Source organism: Oryza brachyantha, chromosome 7 (genome assembly GCF_000231095.2).
Source record: "Oryza brachyantha chromosome 7, ObraRS2, whole genome shotgun sequence".
Classification (NCBI taxonomy): domain Eukaryota; kingdom Viridiplantae; phylum Streptophyta; class Magnoliopsida; order Poales; family Poaceae; genus Oryza; species Oryza brachyantha.
In genome coordinates this window covers 1942297-1958452 of record NC_023169.2, presented here as the reverse complement: position 1 = coordinate 1958452, position 16156 = coordinate 1942297, and the positions used below count along the sequence as shown (strand labels likewise).

General features: G+C 40.9%; 2 protein-coding genes and 1 non-coding gene across 3 annotated transcripts; 1 reads left to right on the top strand and 2 right to left on the bottom strand.

Moving 5' to 3' along the window:
* The first annotated feature begins 304 nt into the window (after positions 1 to 304).
* LOC102712918 (outer envelope protein 61) lies at positions 305 to 5394 on the top strand. Its single transcript, XM_006657402.3, has 10 exons — positions 305 to 575; positions 1364 to 1594; positions 2143 to 2199; positions 2293 to 2421; positions 2797 to 2874; positions 2963 to 3033; positions 3274 to 3326; positions 3649 to 4298; positions 4401 to 4544; positions 4904 to 5394. The coding sequence occupies exons 1-10, from the start codon at positions 492 to 494 to the stop codon at positions 5048 to 5050; spliced, it is 1644 nt and encodes a 547-aa protein (XP_006657465.1). The 5' UTR covers positions 305 to 491; the 3' UTR covers positions 5051 to 5394.
* Positions 5395 to 7743: 2349 nt separating this feature from the next.
* TRNAC-GCA lies at positions 7744 to 7815 on the bottom strand. The gene has a single exon. It is a non-coding gene; the product is annotated as a tRNA-Cys (tRNA).
* Positions 7816 to 12729: 4914 nt separating this feature from the next.
* On the bottom strand, positions 12730 to 15774 carry LOC102716611 (fasciclin-like arabinogalactan protein 15). The gene is made up of 2 exons (XM_040526190.1): positions 14372 to 15774; positions 12730 to 13111 (listed from the first exon to the last, which is right to left on the bottom strand). Exons 1-2 carry the CDS (start codon positions 15738 to 15740, stop codon positions 13053 to 13055), a joined length of 1428 nt encoding a protein of 475 aa, XP_040382124.1. The 5' UTR covers positions 15741 to 15774; the 3' UTR covers positions 12730 to 13052.
* Between the last annotated feature and the right edge of the window lie 382 nt (positions 15775 to 16156).

Here is a 16156-nt window from a genome sequence, read left to right as displayed (position 1 = left end):
CGACCCAATCAACGTTAATCCTAGCTCATTCTCAATAACTAACTTCAAACAATCTAGATATCCATGGTCCCACGACACCTAAGTCATCACAGATGTTTCTTGTTATGTTATTAGTAATCATTTATATTTAAAAATATCGATTAGTTTTATACTTATATAAAACATAACAAGTTATATTTCTTTAAAATTTTATGCTTAGTTGAGGTCACCGTATTTATCTCGAATCGTATTCGATTCCGTTTTCCTATGCGAAGTAGATTTCGACTCCGTTTACGTCCTCGCAGAGTAACAAAAAGGGAAAGCGCACGACCGCACAGGCCAAGAAGCACAGGAGCACAAACCCCCCACGATTCCCAAACACGACCGCGAGCCGAGCGACGAGAAGCTCCCGGAAATCCGCTGCCGCGAGAAGATCTCGCCGCCGCCCGGCGCTGCGCAGGTGGAGGTGGGAGGGGCTGCTTGGATCGGATCGGATCGGATCGGGCGCGGCCATGATGGATCCGGAGATGATGCGGCTGGCGCAGGAGCAGATGAGCAAGATGTCCCCCGCGGACCTCGCCAGGATGCAGCAGCAGGTTAGATCCGCCCCATCGACCGGTCTGTCGATCCGTCGTCCCGTCGCTGATGCTGATCTGGGGGTGGTTTTTGGTGCTGTTAGAGCTCTAGATCGCGAGGAAATCGCGCTCAGTTCGGTATAGTTAGCGTTTAGGTCAAATTGAATCGTGTCGAGTTCGAATCCGTCCGCGGATTGTGGCTAGGCCATCGCAAGGAAATGCATGTGTACGTGGAGCTCAATCTCGTTGAGTTCGTTCGCGTCCAGGAGAAATCTGATTCCGTGCCATGAGATCGTAGGGTTGAATTGGTCTTACTAGTTACTAGTAGCTCATAGTATTATCTCAAGTCAAATGATCTTACTGTTGTACGCAAGGAAAACATTGGTGTCACTCTCGAAGTCAAATTAGACAGTGAGTTGTGGGCTCCAGGTTGGGTTTTAGTATTTGGTTAATTGATTGCTGATTACGATCGGCGAATGGTATGTGTTTTAACTTTATTTTGATATAAACAACTGATGATTGTATAAACTATAAGCAATAGGAGCGTAGTTGCTGGGTCTTTTGCACATTAGTTTATGACCTTGCCTCAACAACTGGAGTTTCTGCATGTCCTTACATCTGTTTAGACTTTGTCAGCATTGCGCCATACAAACTCAATGATGCCAAATGGTGCCCATGGCATATTTTGCTTGTAGTGACCTAGAGGTCTCTCATACTGATCTATTTTGTTGCTTAATATTGCTGGTTATTTTAGTAGATGCCATGCACGAGAGTTGACAAGTTTCTTGTTATGATTGGGATTATTGCAGCTTCTGTCAAATCCTAACCTGGTAAAATTAGCATCTGAGAGCATGAAGAATATGAGAGCTGATGACTTTAAACGAGCTGCGCAGCAGCTGAATCAAACAAGACCAGATGAAATGCTTAATATGGCCGAGAAACTGGCCAATGCTAATCCTGAGGAGGTTGCGGCAATGAAGGTTCAAGCAGAGCAACAGATGTCGTATGTGATATCTGGTGCCAAGATGTTAAAGCAGCAGGTATATATAGCAGTCCAACTTCATCTTTTACTATTATAATCTGTTGGAATTCAGATTGAATCAGTTTGATTTTTTTTATAGGGTTTCATACTGCATATCTTTGTGTATGTAGTGTTCTTAGTTTTGTTTACACTTTTGGACAATGACAAGTGCGCAAATTGTTAAAATGAAAAAAGATGGTGAACACTCTATGTGCTATGAGGTCCATGCTATATAGGTTTGGGTCACCCTGAGTTAACCAGTGGAGTGCTGGAAAACATAAATATGAAGTTCATGCTACTGTCAACACTGAACACCGAACAAAAGAATACTAGTTAAAACCCTTTTTTTCCCCTTTACACACACCGTTTTGTGTTGACTGTCTACTGCATCTTTGGCTTCTTTGCACATCTACCAATATTCTCTTGTCTAATAAAACATTGCACCTTGTTAATTATTTAACTAATCTGAACTTGCTAACTTCCTAATTTTGAACTTCTTATGTAATATAGACATTTCTTATTCCCATAATATTGCCCTTATTTGTTTCATTTTTTCTTTAATTTCAGGGAAATGAACTTCATAAGCGTGAGCAGTATGCTGAAGCTGCTGCCAAGTACAAGCTTGTGCGTTTCGGATCTGAACCCTTCATTTTCTAAGTAAAGTTTTGTATAAATTTGAATGACATGTCAGTTAAATTGTATTCTTTTCCTGACTAGGCCAAGGATAACTTAAAGAATATACCATCGCAAGCAGCACATTCTCTGCAGTTGGTGTGCACTCTTAATTTAATGGCTTGTTACCTGAAAACACGGAATTTTGAGGAATGCATAAATGAAGGCTCAGAGGTATGTCTATTGTGAATTCCTTGTTTTATTACTAAAAAAGGCAGCACATTCATCATGTTAGTTTTGTTTGTCTTTGATGTACCAAATGTGTCATATGTGTAAACTGCCCTAGCACTAGCAGTGTAAAGTAAAAAACAATATAGGTTAAGAAGTGTACCAAGCTTCTCTACAATTAACTGCTGACAAATAAAATGAGTTGCTCCTATTAAATTAGTCACCACCATCTTGAATACACTATTCTGTTGCTTCTGATTGCCACCTTTGCCACCCGTGGTTTGATTTTATTCTAGCAGTTATGTTTGTTTGCTTTGTTGAGTTCCACTGGACACATCAACTCTTCTTTCACCTCGAGCTGATTCAGCTACCAAATTACAGGTACTAAGTTATGATACGAACAACGTCAAAGCATGCTACAGGAGGGGCCAGGCATACAAAGAACTAGGAAACCTGGAAGTATGATTTGCTTGGCCCTTTCTTCTGGCATGCAAAGCTCTTTTCTGTGTTTTTCCCAACTATTGTAACGATGTTGAAATACTTTTAGGCTGCTGTTGTTGACTTGAGTAAAGCACATGAACTTTCCCCAGATGATGAAACTATTGCTGCAGTTCTGAGGTACAGCTGTCAATTATAGGCTTGAAATATTAAATGCACCTTTTTAAAAGTCCCCAATATGAACAATCATATAACCTTATTTGAAGGACACAATTGTTTTTAATTATCACTGCCACACTGATGGATTTGTTTGTCATATGCATTAAGTGAAAGTTCCCCAAAATATCATTTTTGCTGACATTGAAATTCACACACTAGTGTTTACCTGTCAATGCCCTGCTGATTCCTTCCGTGATGCAGAGATGCAGAAGAAAAACTTGCAGTGGAAGGGAAAGGAGTGAAGCATCCAAAAGGTACTTGCCTCGATATTTGTTTTCATGAGACGAAACAAATTGTATTGGTGTTTATGTTTCCTACTTTCCTTACCACTAGTTCAGCAGCATACTGTGTATGGAATCTCCATGGTTGAGGATTCCTTTTATGATGCATGCATATTTCTTCTTTCTTTTGCATAAACTGGTCCTTCTGGTGAAAATTAGGCATAAATAGCTTAATAAGGAAAGAAATTAAATCAAGCTTAGGCTTGATTATGTTGTACCTTTCCATTAGTTGGACCCTGGTACTACTAAATTTTGGCTCATGGGACTTGATTCTTTTTTATGTTACTGCTTGAAGGTGTTGTAATTGAAGAAGTAGAAGAGGATGCTTCCAACCCATCAAGCAGTCAAATGAGTTCATCCCCTGGATACACTGTTTCACAACCTACTGAAGGAGAAGGGAACTCTACACGTTCAGGTCCTTCAAGCATCGATGCTAATGGCTTATCGAAGCTGGGAATGGAGGGAATGTCACCTGAACTAGTAAAAACTGCCAGCGATATGATTGGCACAATGAAACCAGAAGAACTTCAGAAAATGTTTGAAGCTGCTTCTTCACTTCACGGAACAAGCTCCAGTCCAAATTCGGGCCCTAATATGCCAGAAGTGTCTCCTGAGATGTTTAAGATGGCATCTGATATGATTGGGAATATGTCTCCTGATGAATTACAAAATATGCTGAATTTCGCTTCTAATATGGGTGGACCTAGTACTGCCCCCTTGCGACCAGAGAATAAGTTTCAATCTTCATCAAGGGCCACAACAAGTAGTACTTCCCAGAGATCAGTGGATAATAGCCAACCTTCATCTTCTCAAAATATAATGGAAAATCCTGATGAAAAATTAAGCAATGTAAGGATTGGTGAATCATCGTCTGCTGGTGCACCTTCTACAGCTGATATGCAGGAAACCATGAAAAATGCTATGAAAGACCCTGCGATGCGGAAGGTATAGAATCTTGTAACAGAAGGAAATTTTGAATGAATTTGTTGCCTGGCAAAAATGTTTGGCTTTACTTTAACATATGTATCTTTTCTAATTTAATAACAGATGTATGCATCTATGATGAAGAACATTAGTCCAGAGATGATGTCAAAAGTTAGTGAGCAGTTTGGAATGAAAATGTCAAAGGAGGATGCTGCCAAAGCTCAGGAAGCCTTGTCTTCATTGTCTCCTGAGGCGCTGGATAGAATGGTGAGAAAACTAATCTAACATCCCACATCCATCAACTATATCTAGCTCTTAGCTTTATGTTCATCGTTCTTGCCTGGTTGACACGTGTAACTCATACATAGCCCTGCTTATGCTGTGATGTTCTCCATTGACTGTGCATTAACAAACTATACTCTACATTAGCTTTAAGGGATGTGTTGGTTCTATGGATAGATATTTTATGGCTCCATTTTGATTAGCTGTTTGTATTTTCCTACGAAAAATGCTTCATCTTTCTTCAGCCTCGACTCAATCCAATCCAAGTCACATAGTTGAAGTGTACTTAAATGTCAAGCCAGAATCATACTGATGAATCGTTTACCGCATTGTTCTATATCCAGATGAGATGGATGGACCGAGCACAGCAAGGGGTAGAAGCCGCGAAGAAGGCCAAGAACTGGCTCTTAGGCAGGAAAGGCTTGATCCTTGCTATTGTCATGCTGATCCTGGCCTTCATCCTTCACCAGCTCGGGTTCATCGGTGGGTGATGACCTGAATGCAGAGATCGGCTGTAACTAGCTTGCAAATAATCGTTGGGTAGCAATATGGTGTGCTTCCACTTTCTAACACCTGCCGAAATGCTCCATGGGAAGTAAGGGCTAAGAATTCAATCAATCTGGCCTTTCTTGTAGCACTGTTCCCTCCTATTCTTTTGTCGAGTCATAATTATTTGTAACATTAATCGGATTATTGTGAGGAACCGACTTCAAATTGAGGTAGTATTACTGTTCAGGTTCAGATAACTTGCCGAAATGTAGTGACTGATGAGATACCAGTGTTTTTATGCGCTTATTGGAAGTTATATGTACACGTGCTATGTCTCGTATACTCATGGTACTCTGTCACAAAGTAGTACTACTTGTATTTAAACTAGCAAAATGACTGTGCGATACAATGGTTAAAGTTAAATATATATAATTGTACGTACCTTAATTTCGTTGTTCATCTCCCTATGCGAACCTGCTTATTTCGCCTTCTAGCTAGACCAGACGACGGATGAAAAAGGACGGTATATTCGGAAACGAACGATAATTTATTAATAAAAATTATATCAGTGTTTTTAGTGATCTAGCAAATACTGAAAAAACATATCTCGGTAAAAAAACCTTAACATCAACTCTAAATTTAAGATTAATAATCTAAATTTTTAGTTATAAACAAAAGCACAAAGACAAATTGTCATATAATTAATTAAATATTATGTATAAGTTTTAAAATATATTAATACGATTTTATAAACAACATTCCTATAGCAAAAGATGCTAACCAATTTTTGTTTTAAATAGATCAATATGATTTTAAATGCAACCATCCTATGAAATCATCTTTTTTTTAATATGCTGTTTAGCCATTAGAAAAACATTCGAACACGTACTTAACCTTATAAAAGTAAACAAAACGGCTGTTTCAAATCGAGCTTGCGTGCGGTGGTGAAATTTTATCGAAGCAAACGCATAGTACTATTAAAAAAATAATCAATCAGAAAATCTTTTTCTTTTATCTCGTTCGTCAATAAAACACAGGTATATCATGCGATGCCATTCGTTATTGTGGTAGAGCTCCAATGCTCCATCTCGCCGGCGAGCAGGACGGTGAGCCTCGTCGGTGAAGAGAAGGGAGGTCGAGGTTGTCCACCCTCCGTGGCAGGGGCAGAGCCAGGATGACGGTGGGGGGTTCCCAGTTCCGAAATTTTTTCACGTAAAGTTTATCTATTAAGTTTATCTATTTTCATCGTATATCCGTCTCTGTAATCGAGACCGAAACTTAGGCATTTGTTACGATCAAGCATGAAAAGAATAAGTGAGTGGATATCCTTTTCCCTGCTCCGTGGTCCGTGCCGGCGAGACGAGGAAACGAGAAGTGCGCGGGGTTTCGGATGGACAGATAGATGTGCAGGTTTTGTTTCGTTTTGCTTTGCGCAACGCACGGATTGCTCCCCCGCGCACGGGCCGGGCGTGCTCAGCTGACGATCGGAAAATTTGGACTCATGTAAAAAAGCAATAGTACACTTGGGGTTTATATGCATAAATTTTCATTTTTATACATAGAAAGTTGAAATTTATATGTGAAATAAATTAAACATCTAAAGTATCTAGTAAAAAAATACACATTGAAAATATTATCTTAATTAAAAATGTATCTATAAAGATTATATACTTAAAAAAATATATGTGAATTTTTTATATATATAATATGTATATATAAAGTTTTTATATATAAAGTTGTACGTAGAAAGTTGCTTTCGTGCGGGTTAGCAAGTACATGTACGTTTGCCTGGTAGCCTTTTTCCTAAATACGCCATTATATCACAACCATTTCTCACATTAATCTTAATTTTTTTAAAATATAACATAAATTGAAATATTTTAAGATGAGCAAACTAATAAACATTTTGACAAGCGTATTTCCAATGACGACATGTTTAAAAGCGATAGCTTCTTTGACTAATCCCATTTCTAAGGGGTCAAACCTATGAATCTTTTGATAAATCTTGATTCCTAAGGGAAGGTGTAGAGGGCTCTTATTGTCGTATAAGAGAGAGATAGAAGAGAAAAAAATAAATTGATTTGCATGGAGCCAACAAAACATCGACTCTTAGCGCATAAAACAAGAAGACAACTAGAAAATCTGCTTTGTGCGTGTGCTGACTCTAATCAGAGGCATTGACCAGATGGAATACGAATGAATAATTAATTAGTCTATAATTATAAAGAGTCAGTTTGGGAGATGGTTCTTTGTATGATGAACTTTTTATACTGACGTGGCTCGAGATAGAAGCCATAATAAACTCTCCTATTGAACATGTCCTAACAAGAGATCGACAATTCTATATATATTGGGATAAAAGATTGGCAGTTGTAGATCCTGCGTGATTTAAAAAAAATGAAGGTGACTTTAAATTAAATTATGTGAATTTTATAGCTTGTGATAAAAGATTGAAAAAAATATAAGGTGATTTTAAATTAAATTCTGTGAGTTTTATATATTATGATAAAAGATTGGCCGTTGTAGATCCTGCGTGATGTAAAAAATGAAGGTGATTTTAAATTAAATTATGTGAATTTTATAGATTGTGACAAGAGATTGAAAAAAATAGAAGGTGGTTTTAAATTAAGTTCAGTGAGTTTTATAGATTGCGATAAAAGATTGGCAGTTTTAAATTCAGAATTAAAAATTACAGAGGGCCCAACCGGGTTCGAACCGGTGACCTATTGATCTGCAGTCAATTGCTCTACCACTGAGCTATGGACCCTTTGATTAGTCTATGAAACTAACTTTGAAATAAATTATCTCCATATACGGCATTATTTCACATCAAAAACTCAGGATTTCCAAATCCAGAGGATTAAATCCTGCATGCATCATTCAGTTTACAGGATTGAGCTATAGGAAAAACTCAGAAAATATTCCTTTGCAGCCAGTTGTGTGTGTGAAACACATGAACTTTTGCATCCAGAGAAATCTCTTGGAAAATTTCCTGGCAAGAAAAGACATAAGCTACTACTATGGTTGCTAGGTGATGCAAACATAAAAGATAGTATTTCAAATGACAGTTTTCCTGCAATTTTTCCATGATGCATCTGAATGCACTTCTTCTCAGAATTCATGAGGTTTAATTCCCACAGTATTGAAGTGTATAGCTAACTCATAATCCTCCAGTCTTACTATTCCTTCAAAACAATTAGGTCCAAACCAACACTATAATCATAGTGTCATATACATGGGGACTCTGTACTGTTTCAGTATTTTTACTGATGCGTGGTTTAGGACAAGCACATACATACAATGTAGTCGTTATTTCATTCCTAATTCTAGGTTGGTTTACAGTATCCAGATATATGTCTAAATAAAATTGAAGATATGACGTCATATGGCGTTGTCACCAGTTTTGACCATAAAACACGCAATGACGTATGTTCGCGCTGATTTTTAATAGATAACGTAATTGATTTTTAGATATATATTGGATCAGTCATTTTATATAAAATTTATTAAAAGAATAAAATAGGTATAGAAATTAAATACTGAAAGGTGATTGGTTAAGATGAAAATGTAGGCAAATAAAGTGTTATGTTTTTGATAAAATTTAAATGCTACAAGTTGCTATATTTCGGGATGAAGATAGCGCAGGGTGGTATTTAATCATCATGAAAATACGACCTTGCACACAATTCACTCGTTATATACTTCCAAGGGGGCGCCATCTCAAGGCAGATAAAACTAATAAACGAGGGATATGCCAATGTGCCGTAAGGAGGTTTTGTACGCCTTGTATTGTCCACCAGGCCACCAGTGAGTGAGGGCCCGTTTAGCTACTTAAAAAAAAATTCTCAAAACCATCACATCAAATCTTTAGACATCTAAATAGATCATTAAATATAGATAAAAAACTAATTACATAATTAAGAAAGAAATCGTGAGATGAATGTTTTGAGTCTACTTGGTCTATGATTAACCATAAGTGTTATAGCAACCCATATGTGTTAATGATGAATTAATCATGTCAAAAGATTCGTCTCACGGTTTCTAAGCAAGTTATGAAATTTGTTTTTCATTCATGTCCGAAAACTCCTTCTGACATCCGATCAAACGTCCAATAAAATAGTAATTTTTTTTCGAGCTAAACAGGGCTAAGTCAGGGGCGAAGAGACCACTAATGACATGTACTGCGCATAGGGAGAGAGCGTTATACACTTGTGTCGGTCAATCCTCCGTTCCAACGAAGTCCTGCCCCGCCGGGCTTCGGGGGTGTTTGGATCCTCTTTAGTCACTCACATCGAATATTTAGATAGTAATTAGAAATATTAAATATAGACTATTAATAAAACTCAATTCATACTATGGAATATTTTACGAGATGAATCTATGGAGCCTAGTTAGTCTATGATTAGCGAATGTGATGCTACAGTAAACATTCGCTAATCGTAGATTAATTAGATTTAAAAAAATTATCTAATGAAATAGTCTTTATTTATGCAGTTAGTTTTGTTATTGGTATATATTTAATACTCCTAATTAACGTTCAAACATCCAATGTGACAAGGGACAAAAAAAAGTCACTGGATCCAAACATCCACTTCATCTGTTGCCTCGTGCCTATGTCATTGGATACAGTAGATGGGGGTAGTTAAGGGTTGATTCGCTCCCAAATGTTTGGCCTATCAGCGCATTTTTTTTACCACAATGAAACAATATGTAAAATTAAATAAGTTATAAGATAATATAGCAAGTAAGTAAATAAAAAAAATAAGAAAATCATATCTTCCATGAGACATGATTTGTACGACATCCAAGACATAACAAGAGGTAAGTAACATTAAATTCTTTATGAATATTGTAAGATCGATGTCTAGTACTAGTTTATTGATAACATAAAAAATAATATAAAAATCATAACTAGTGTATTGTACTAGGAATGCCCTCGGCTTAAGCGCCAACCAAGTCAGGCCTTTTAGGCTGGTGGCCACCTTGGATGCCAGCGGCCGATCTAGCCAATGAGATTAGGATGTTTTGAATACTTTAGATAGAGTTTCAGCTCTCTATTTCTATTAATTTTTGTCATAAAATTTTAGAGGGGTATTCGTCGGGGCTCCAATTGTTTTAATGGGAGATATCAGGATCCGCCCCTTGGATCCGATATGCGGGGTTGGTCCCGCTCGAAAGGTTCTACCAGGCTCTTTGGCTGGCTTGAGCACCCTAAGTCTTGGGGGAGACAAATGTATGTTCCTAAACCATTGCCACATGGATCATATTTCCCGTGACACCGACGTACATATAAGAAAGGAAAAAAGTTACACTGATAAAATTTATGCCAATGAGGCAATATCTAATTAAAGTTCACATCAAAATATACAGATAAATACTCCGTTCAATCAAAAAGTATTTGTCGTTTAGAATCGATATAGTCAACCTTCTAAAGTTTTGAGAACTAATTTTATATTAGAATAAATTTATAAAATCTAATAAGTTTCAGATATTATGATAGTACTTTTCAAGTAAAATCGCTGCATGTAATTTGTTAATTTAAGAAATTGTTGATTGTTGGAATTTTAAAAGTTTAAACAAATATTGTCCTAAACATAACTATTTTGACGGGAGAAAATATAAAAAAAGATGCACATGCAGAAAAAAAAATCCAATGCCAATAAAAAGTTGAAAGGTAAATAATATCAAAAGTAAAAAAAAGCTAAAATACAAGTAAAAACAAAAATGCAATGACAATAAAAATATGAAAAATAAATAATATCAAAAGTAAAAAATGATACAAGACAGGTAAAAATGAAAAAAAATGTCAAAATAAGAGGAGGGCCCAACCAAAGTAGTTGATCTGCAGTCAATTGCTCTACCACTGAGCTATGGACCCCTTTATACAGAATTTCGTAAACATTCGTACATATAACATATATCAACATCTTTCATTTTTTTACAACTTTTTCGTTTTTCATATTTTCTGTGGACCCCCTTTAATGACCAATATATATGCAACATATTATAAACATTATGAGCTATGGTAATATATCAATATCCTTTATTTTTATTCACGGGCCAATCTACGTTACTAAACCTGTTGTTTTTTTCACAATTTTCTGTGGCAATATAGACCCATCTGTAGATTATCGACCGGACGGACGTAGCTCAATTCGTCTTTTGTAGGGATACTAGTTACATGTCATTTGGTGATCTAGCTTTTATACCATGCACCAAAAAAATAGAACTGAAATGTACTAGTAAAATAGTTCGATGGAAGAGCTTTGAAATAGAGGATTCTGATTGCAGTTCAAATTAGAAAAATAGTTACCAATTATTGCCACATGTAGGGGTGGACATTTGGCCATGCAGAGAATAAGGGGGGGGGGGGGGGGGGGCATATAGATGTACGACAATACAACTCATATGAAATTTTGCAAGAAGTTCAAGTGGATGGAAATTTTCCTATATTTTTTTTCTCTATATCTTGTAGGAAAGGAAATTTTTTTTGAATTTTTTATACATCATTTCTGTAAACCGAATAGCTTGGAATCCAATTCTTAGGAATTGGATTATTTGTTTTTTCTTTGTAACGAATAGACCCTCATCTTGGCACTTTAAAAGCCCCAGTCAACAAAACATGAGACCGAAAATTGAGCTATTTGGTTTCGGTCGTTTCAGTTCGATCTTTGGTCCAGGGGATCCAGAAAATTGCAGAAAGCACCAATAAATTTAGCCAACACTTCTTTTGTATTAAAAATATTTTAACACTAAACAATTGCAAGTTAACATCAAACAATATATTACACAAAGTAACCAGCTAGCAGTTGTAAGTTTGCATTATTGCTAAAAAAGGATCCTTCATAGGCTTAGCAATTCCAGTATGTTAGTCCGTTCGGTTAACCGAGACCCATGGCTGAATTACTCGCACTAAATTCGATTAGTGAGAAATGCTGCGGTATATTTGACCGGATTATTTGATGTCGGGTTGGTTTGGCTTCGGTTAATCGTGTACCCTAGCCACATGAACAGTGTCGGCGGGTGAACACTGCACATGCTGAATCTCACGCCAAGACTCTTAAAGATATGTTTGAAACATTGTACTCCACTTAAAATATATAACAAATAACGAGTTCAATGTTGAATATATTCAAATATTTTGAAAGAAACTCAAATTACAGAAGTAACTCTTCGGAGCACTTGGAATAATAATTACGCAGTGGATGAACTGTGTGAAATATTACTTCAAGATTCATAAGTAAATAAAATACATGGATTTTCTTTATTTGAAATAATAACTCGATTTTTTTTTTTGAAAATAAGAGTAATCAGCATTATATTAGAAGTAACTAAAAAAAAGATAAAAGTAACTCTCGACGGTATTAGAATTAACTACAGTGCTAAAAGGAAGTCCCTTTGAAACATAGATGTAACTTTCTAGAGGGATAAGCGACTTCTAATCATAATTCATAAACAGAAGCAACTCTTTTCAGTATTAAAAGTAACTACGATGAGAAAATAGAAGTAACCATTAATGGTATTAGAAGTAACTTCTAGTGCTATCAAAACTTTCTTTTATTTTTGTCTTTAGTTACTTTAGGACGAGGTTGAACTTTTATGAACACTTCATTTTGGGGGAATTCCTCATTATCAAAAAGAGCTGAACATAATCAACAAACAAAATAGAACAAATAAAAAATAGAAAGTTTAATTGCTATACATCGGTGTTGATCTTCAGTGACCAGTATAAACAAATTTCCAGCCTTTTTTTTTCCTTTTCCCTCCACCTCCAATAACCAAACAAGGTCTACCATCCGTCTCAACTCGTCCCCATGACACCTTATTTCCTCCTCTTAATTAAGCTTAAAAAACCACCATAATCTTTGTCCATCCATCCATCCACCATCGAACCAGTCATCATCTGTAGTCTTCGTTTCGGTTCATGTTTCAGCGTCATGAGTTGGGCAAAAAGCAGAGGCAGATATACATATTTGTCCATCAAGCCGGCCATTGTCACCGTGTCTATTGGCAGCTCGCGCCTAGGAAGCCCATCACCTGGCATGCCCCTTCCAACAACTTCCCTGAAACATCAAGGCGACAACGACAATATGATTTTAGGAGACCTGGTGAGAGTTAAGCAATGTACAATGAAGCCAAGGAGGCAGGTGTCAACAGTTATATAATGCATTAAGAATAGTAGTGCTGATTAGCTGCAAATCAGCATAATTATATATGCATAGTTTTGTGTTGGTGTTAGATTGGTTGCATCACATTATAGGTACTCTGTCACATCACTACCTGACGCCAATAATCTGCCTATCAAAATTGATCTATGTAGTCTTTGCTTCCAAAGGGAATCATACTTGTCTATTTCAGACAATAGTAGTATTATAAGTAGAGCACAACTGGCAAACATTCCTATAACTAGTATAAGTGTTGTTTAATGGGGTATGGCTTTCCATTCTCTTATTGCAGAACATAAAAGCATATCCTATAAAGCAAAGTTGAATGGTGTAAAAATCAAGGTTTACATTGTCATCAGAGAGTAATTTGGCTGCTCTAACAGCTCGGTCTCAAGTGCAACAGACGAAGAGACAGGCGCACAAAAACAAACCAACCCTCCCAGACACAGACAAGTGGGTCCCAGCAAGACGCGCGATCCGGCCCCACGAGTCAACCCCATCCTCACGCTGACAGCTAGGCCCCACCCCATCCAGCTCAGCTGGGTTGAGCCTTCGGTGTCAAACCGACAGCTCAGCCCTCGCTGTCAAGCACCGTACCCACGCGGTTTCCTCCCCCTCCTCCCAGCCAAAATTCACGGGAAAATTAACCACGCGCCCGCGGCGCCACGCTTGCATTTAATTTACCTCCCCGTGCCACGCTCTCCTCCCTCCCCCCCCCCCCCCCCCCCCCCACCACCACCCAACGGAATTCCGTGCCGCCAATTTACTACAGTACGGTCGCTGTGCAGAGGGTCCCACCCGCAGCCTCAGGAGGTGACTACAGCGAGGCAGAATTTATTAAGAATTGCAGGCTCCGGCATGATTAAGCTGGTTAAGCGTGATGTTTATTGGTATTATTATTAATAAATTAGTACGAGTAGTACTTAATTAACACAGCAAAATGTTGGTGAGATGCGTGGGTGGCCTTGCTGGATGCGCCTTTGCTTCGATTCCCGGCAAATTGCAGCAACAACCCGCGAAAGCGACCCACCACCTCCATCGGCAAAAACTCCCCCCACCGACACTCACTCCCGTTTTTACCGCGCGGTTTTACTCTAATCACAAGTATTCCCACTAATTAACCTCTTAATTAATTAATTAGTGTGGATTTTTACTGACCTCGTCGGAGCTTGGACTTGGAATGGGCGGTGACGGCGGGGGCCTTCCTGGCCGGCGCGGAGGGGGAGGAACCGGAGGAGTCGGAGCCGCCGGTGGCGGTGTCCTGGGGCGGGAAGAGCACGGCGTCGATGCCCTGCACGGAGATCCTCCCGTCGGTGTAGATGTCCGGGTCGAAGAGGTAGGCGGAGCCCTCGCCGTGGCCGAACTTGACCGACCCGTCGGCCTCCCTCGCCGTCACCTTGTGCGGCAGCCGGAGCGTGTCGTACCTCACCTTGCCGAAGCGGCGGACGGCGTTGTACATGCTCTCCTCCGTCTGGTACTCCGGGATCATGTGGTAGTAGAGGATGTTCTCCGGGGAGCCCGGCTCGCTGAGCTGGTCGGTCGTCAGCCGCGTCATGGCCTCGTCGTTGGGCGCCAGGACGGTGAGCACGTAGCCCTCGGAGACGAGGCGGCCCATCTCTGTCGCGAGCGAGGTGAGGTTGACGAGGATGTCGGCGAGCTCGTTGTAGCCGCCGTAGAGGAGGAGGGTCTGGATGAAGTCCTTCACCTGGCTGTGCCCGTCGAAGTGGTGCTTCCCGGACCCGGGCCCCGGCGCCGGCGCAGGCGCGATGGATGGGCCCGGCGCCATTGCGTCCCAGATCGGGAGCACCGGCGGCGCGCCGGGGGGAACGGGCGGGGCGGGCTTCTTCAGCCGGTGCGTCCGGGGATCCACCTCGGGAGCCCCCGTGGGGAGCACGGCCGAGATGGCGGCGAGGCTGCGGCGGCGGTTGAAGTCCTCCTGCACGGAGCGCGGCACGAGGAGGCGCTCGATGCCGTGGATGACGCCGTCGGGGCGCACCACCGCGTCGGGGCGCGTGACAGCGGCGGTGCCGACCCGCATCGAGCCATCCCCACGAGCAAGCTCGACGTGCTCGCCGGAGAGGGTGGGGTGGGAGGAGGGCAGCGAGGAGGCGGCGGCGTCGGAAGCGTGGATGCGGGCGGGGAGGACGTGGAAGAGGAGCAGCTGCTGCAGCGACCTGAGGTTGCGCGGCTCGAGGAGGAAGCGGCGGAACTCCGGGTCGAGGTCGCGCTCGAGCGCCTCGTTCCTGGGCGCGAAGATGGTGACGTTCCCCCTCCCGACGGCGTCCTCCAGCGCCTGCAGCAGCAGCGCCTTCTCCACCAGCTCCGCCAGCTCCGTGTAGTGCGAGTCCAGCAGCGCCACCAGCACCGAGTTGGAGTTCACCCCCGTAGCCGTGGCCGTGCCGTTCCCCCCACCGGAGGAGGAGGGTAATGCGGGCTGCTCCGGCGACGTCTCCGTGGCGCCCGCAGCGAGGAGGGGGAGTAGAAGAGGAAGCAGCAGCAGGGCGCCGTAGGAAGGGGGGGCGCCCATGGCTGCGGCGGCGAGAGGTGGATGGGATCGCGAGGTGGAGGGAGGGAGGAGTAAAAAATGGAGAGAGAGAGAGAGAGGGGTGAGGAGGAGATGGTGTATTAGGAGAGGGCAAGGGGAGGGGTGGGTACAGGCTGGCAGGTGGGGCCCGGGGGGTGTCGGTGTGCGGCGCAGGGGCTTGTAGCTGCTGGGCAGGTTCGTGACACGTTTTCTTGTACGCCTTTTTTTTTGGGGGGTTTTTTTCTGAAGAAAAAGGGCTAAATGTTGGGAGGTTACTTTGGTGTTGCCGCTTTGCGTTGCGTGGTGGCGCGCGAACAAGTATGGAGCGGCCAATTTGCTGTCGTGGTGGTGTCCCTTTTTTTTGTATTTTTTTAGCTGCTTTTTGGGCCATTTTTGACCTTGCTTTGGATCGTTCGTTC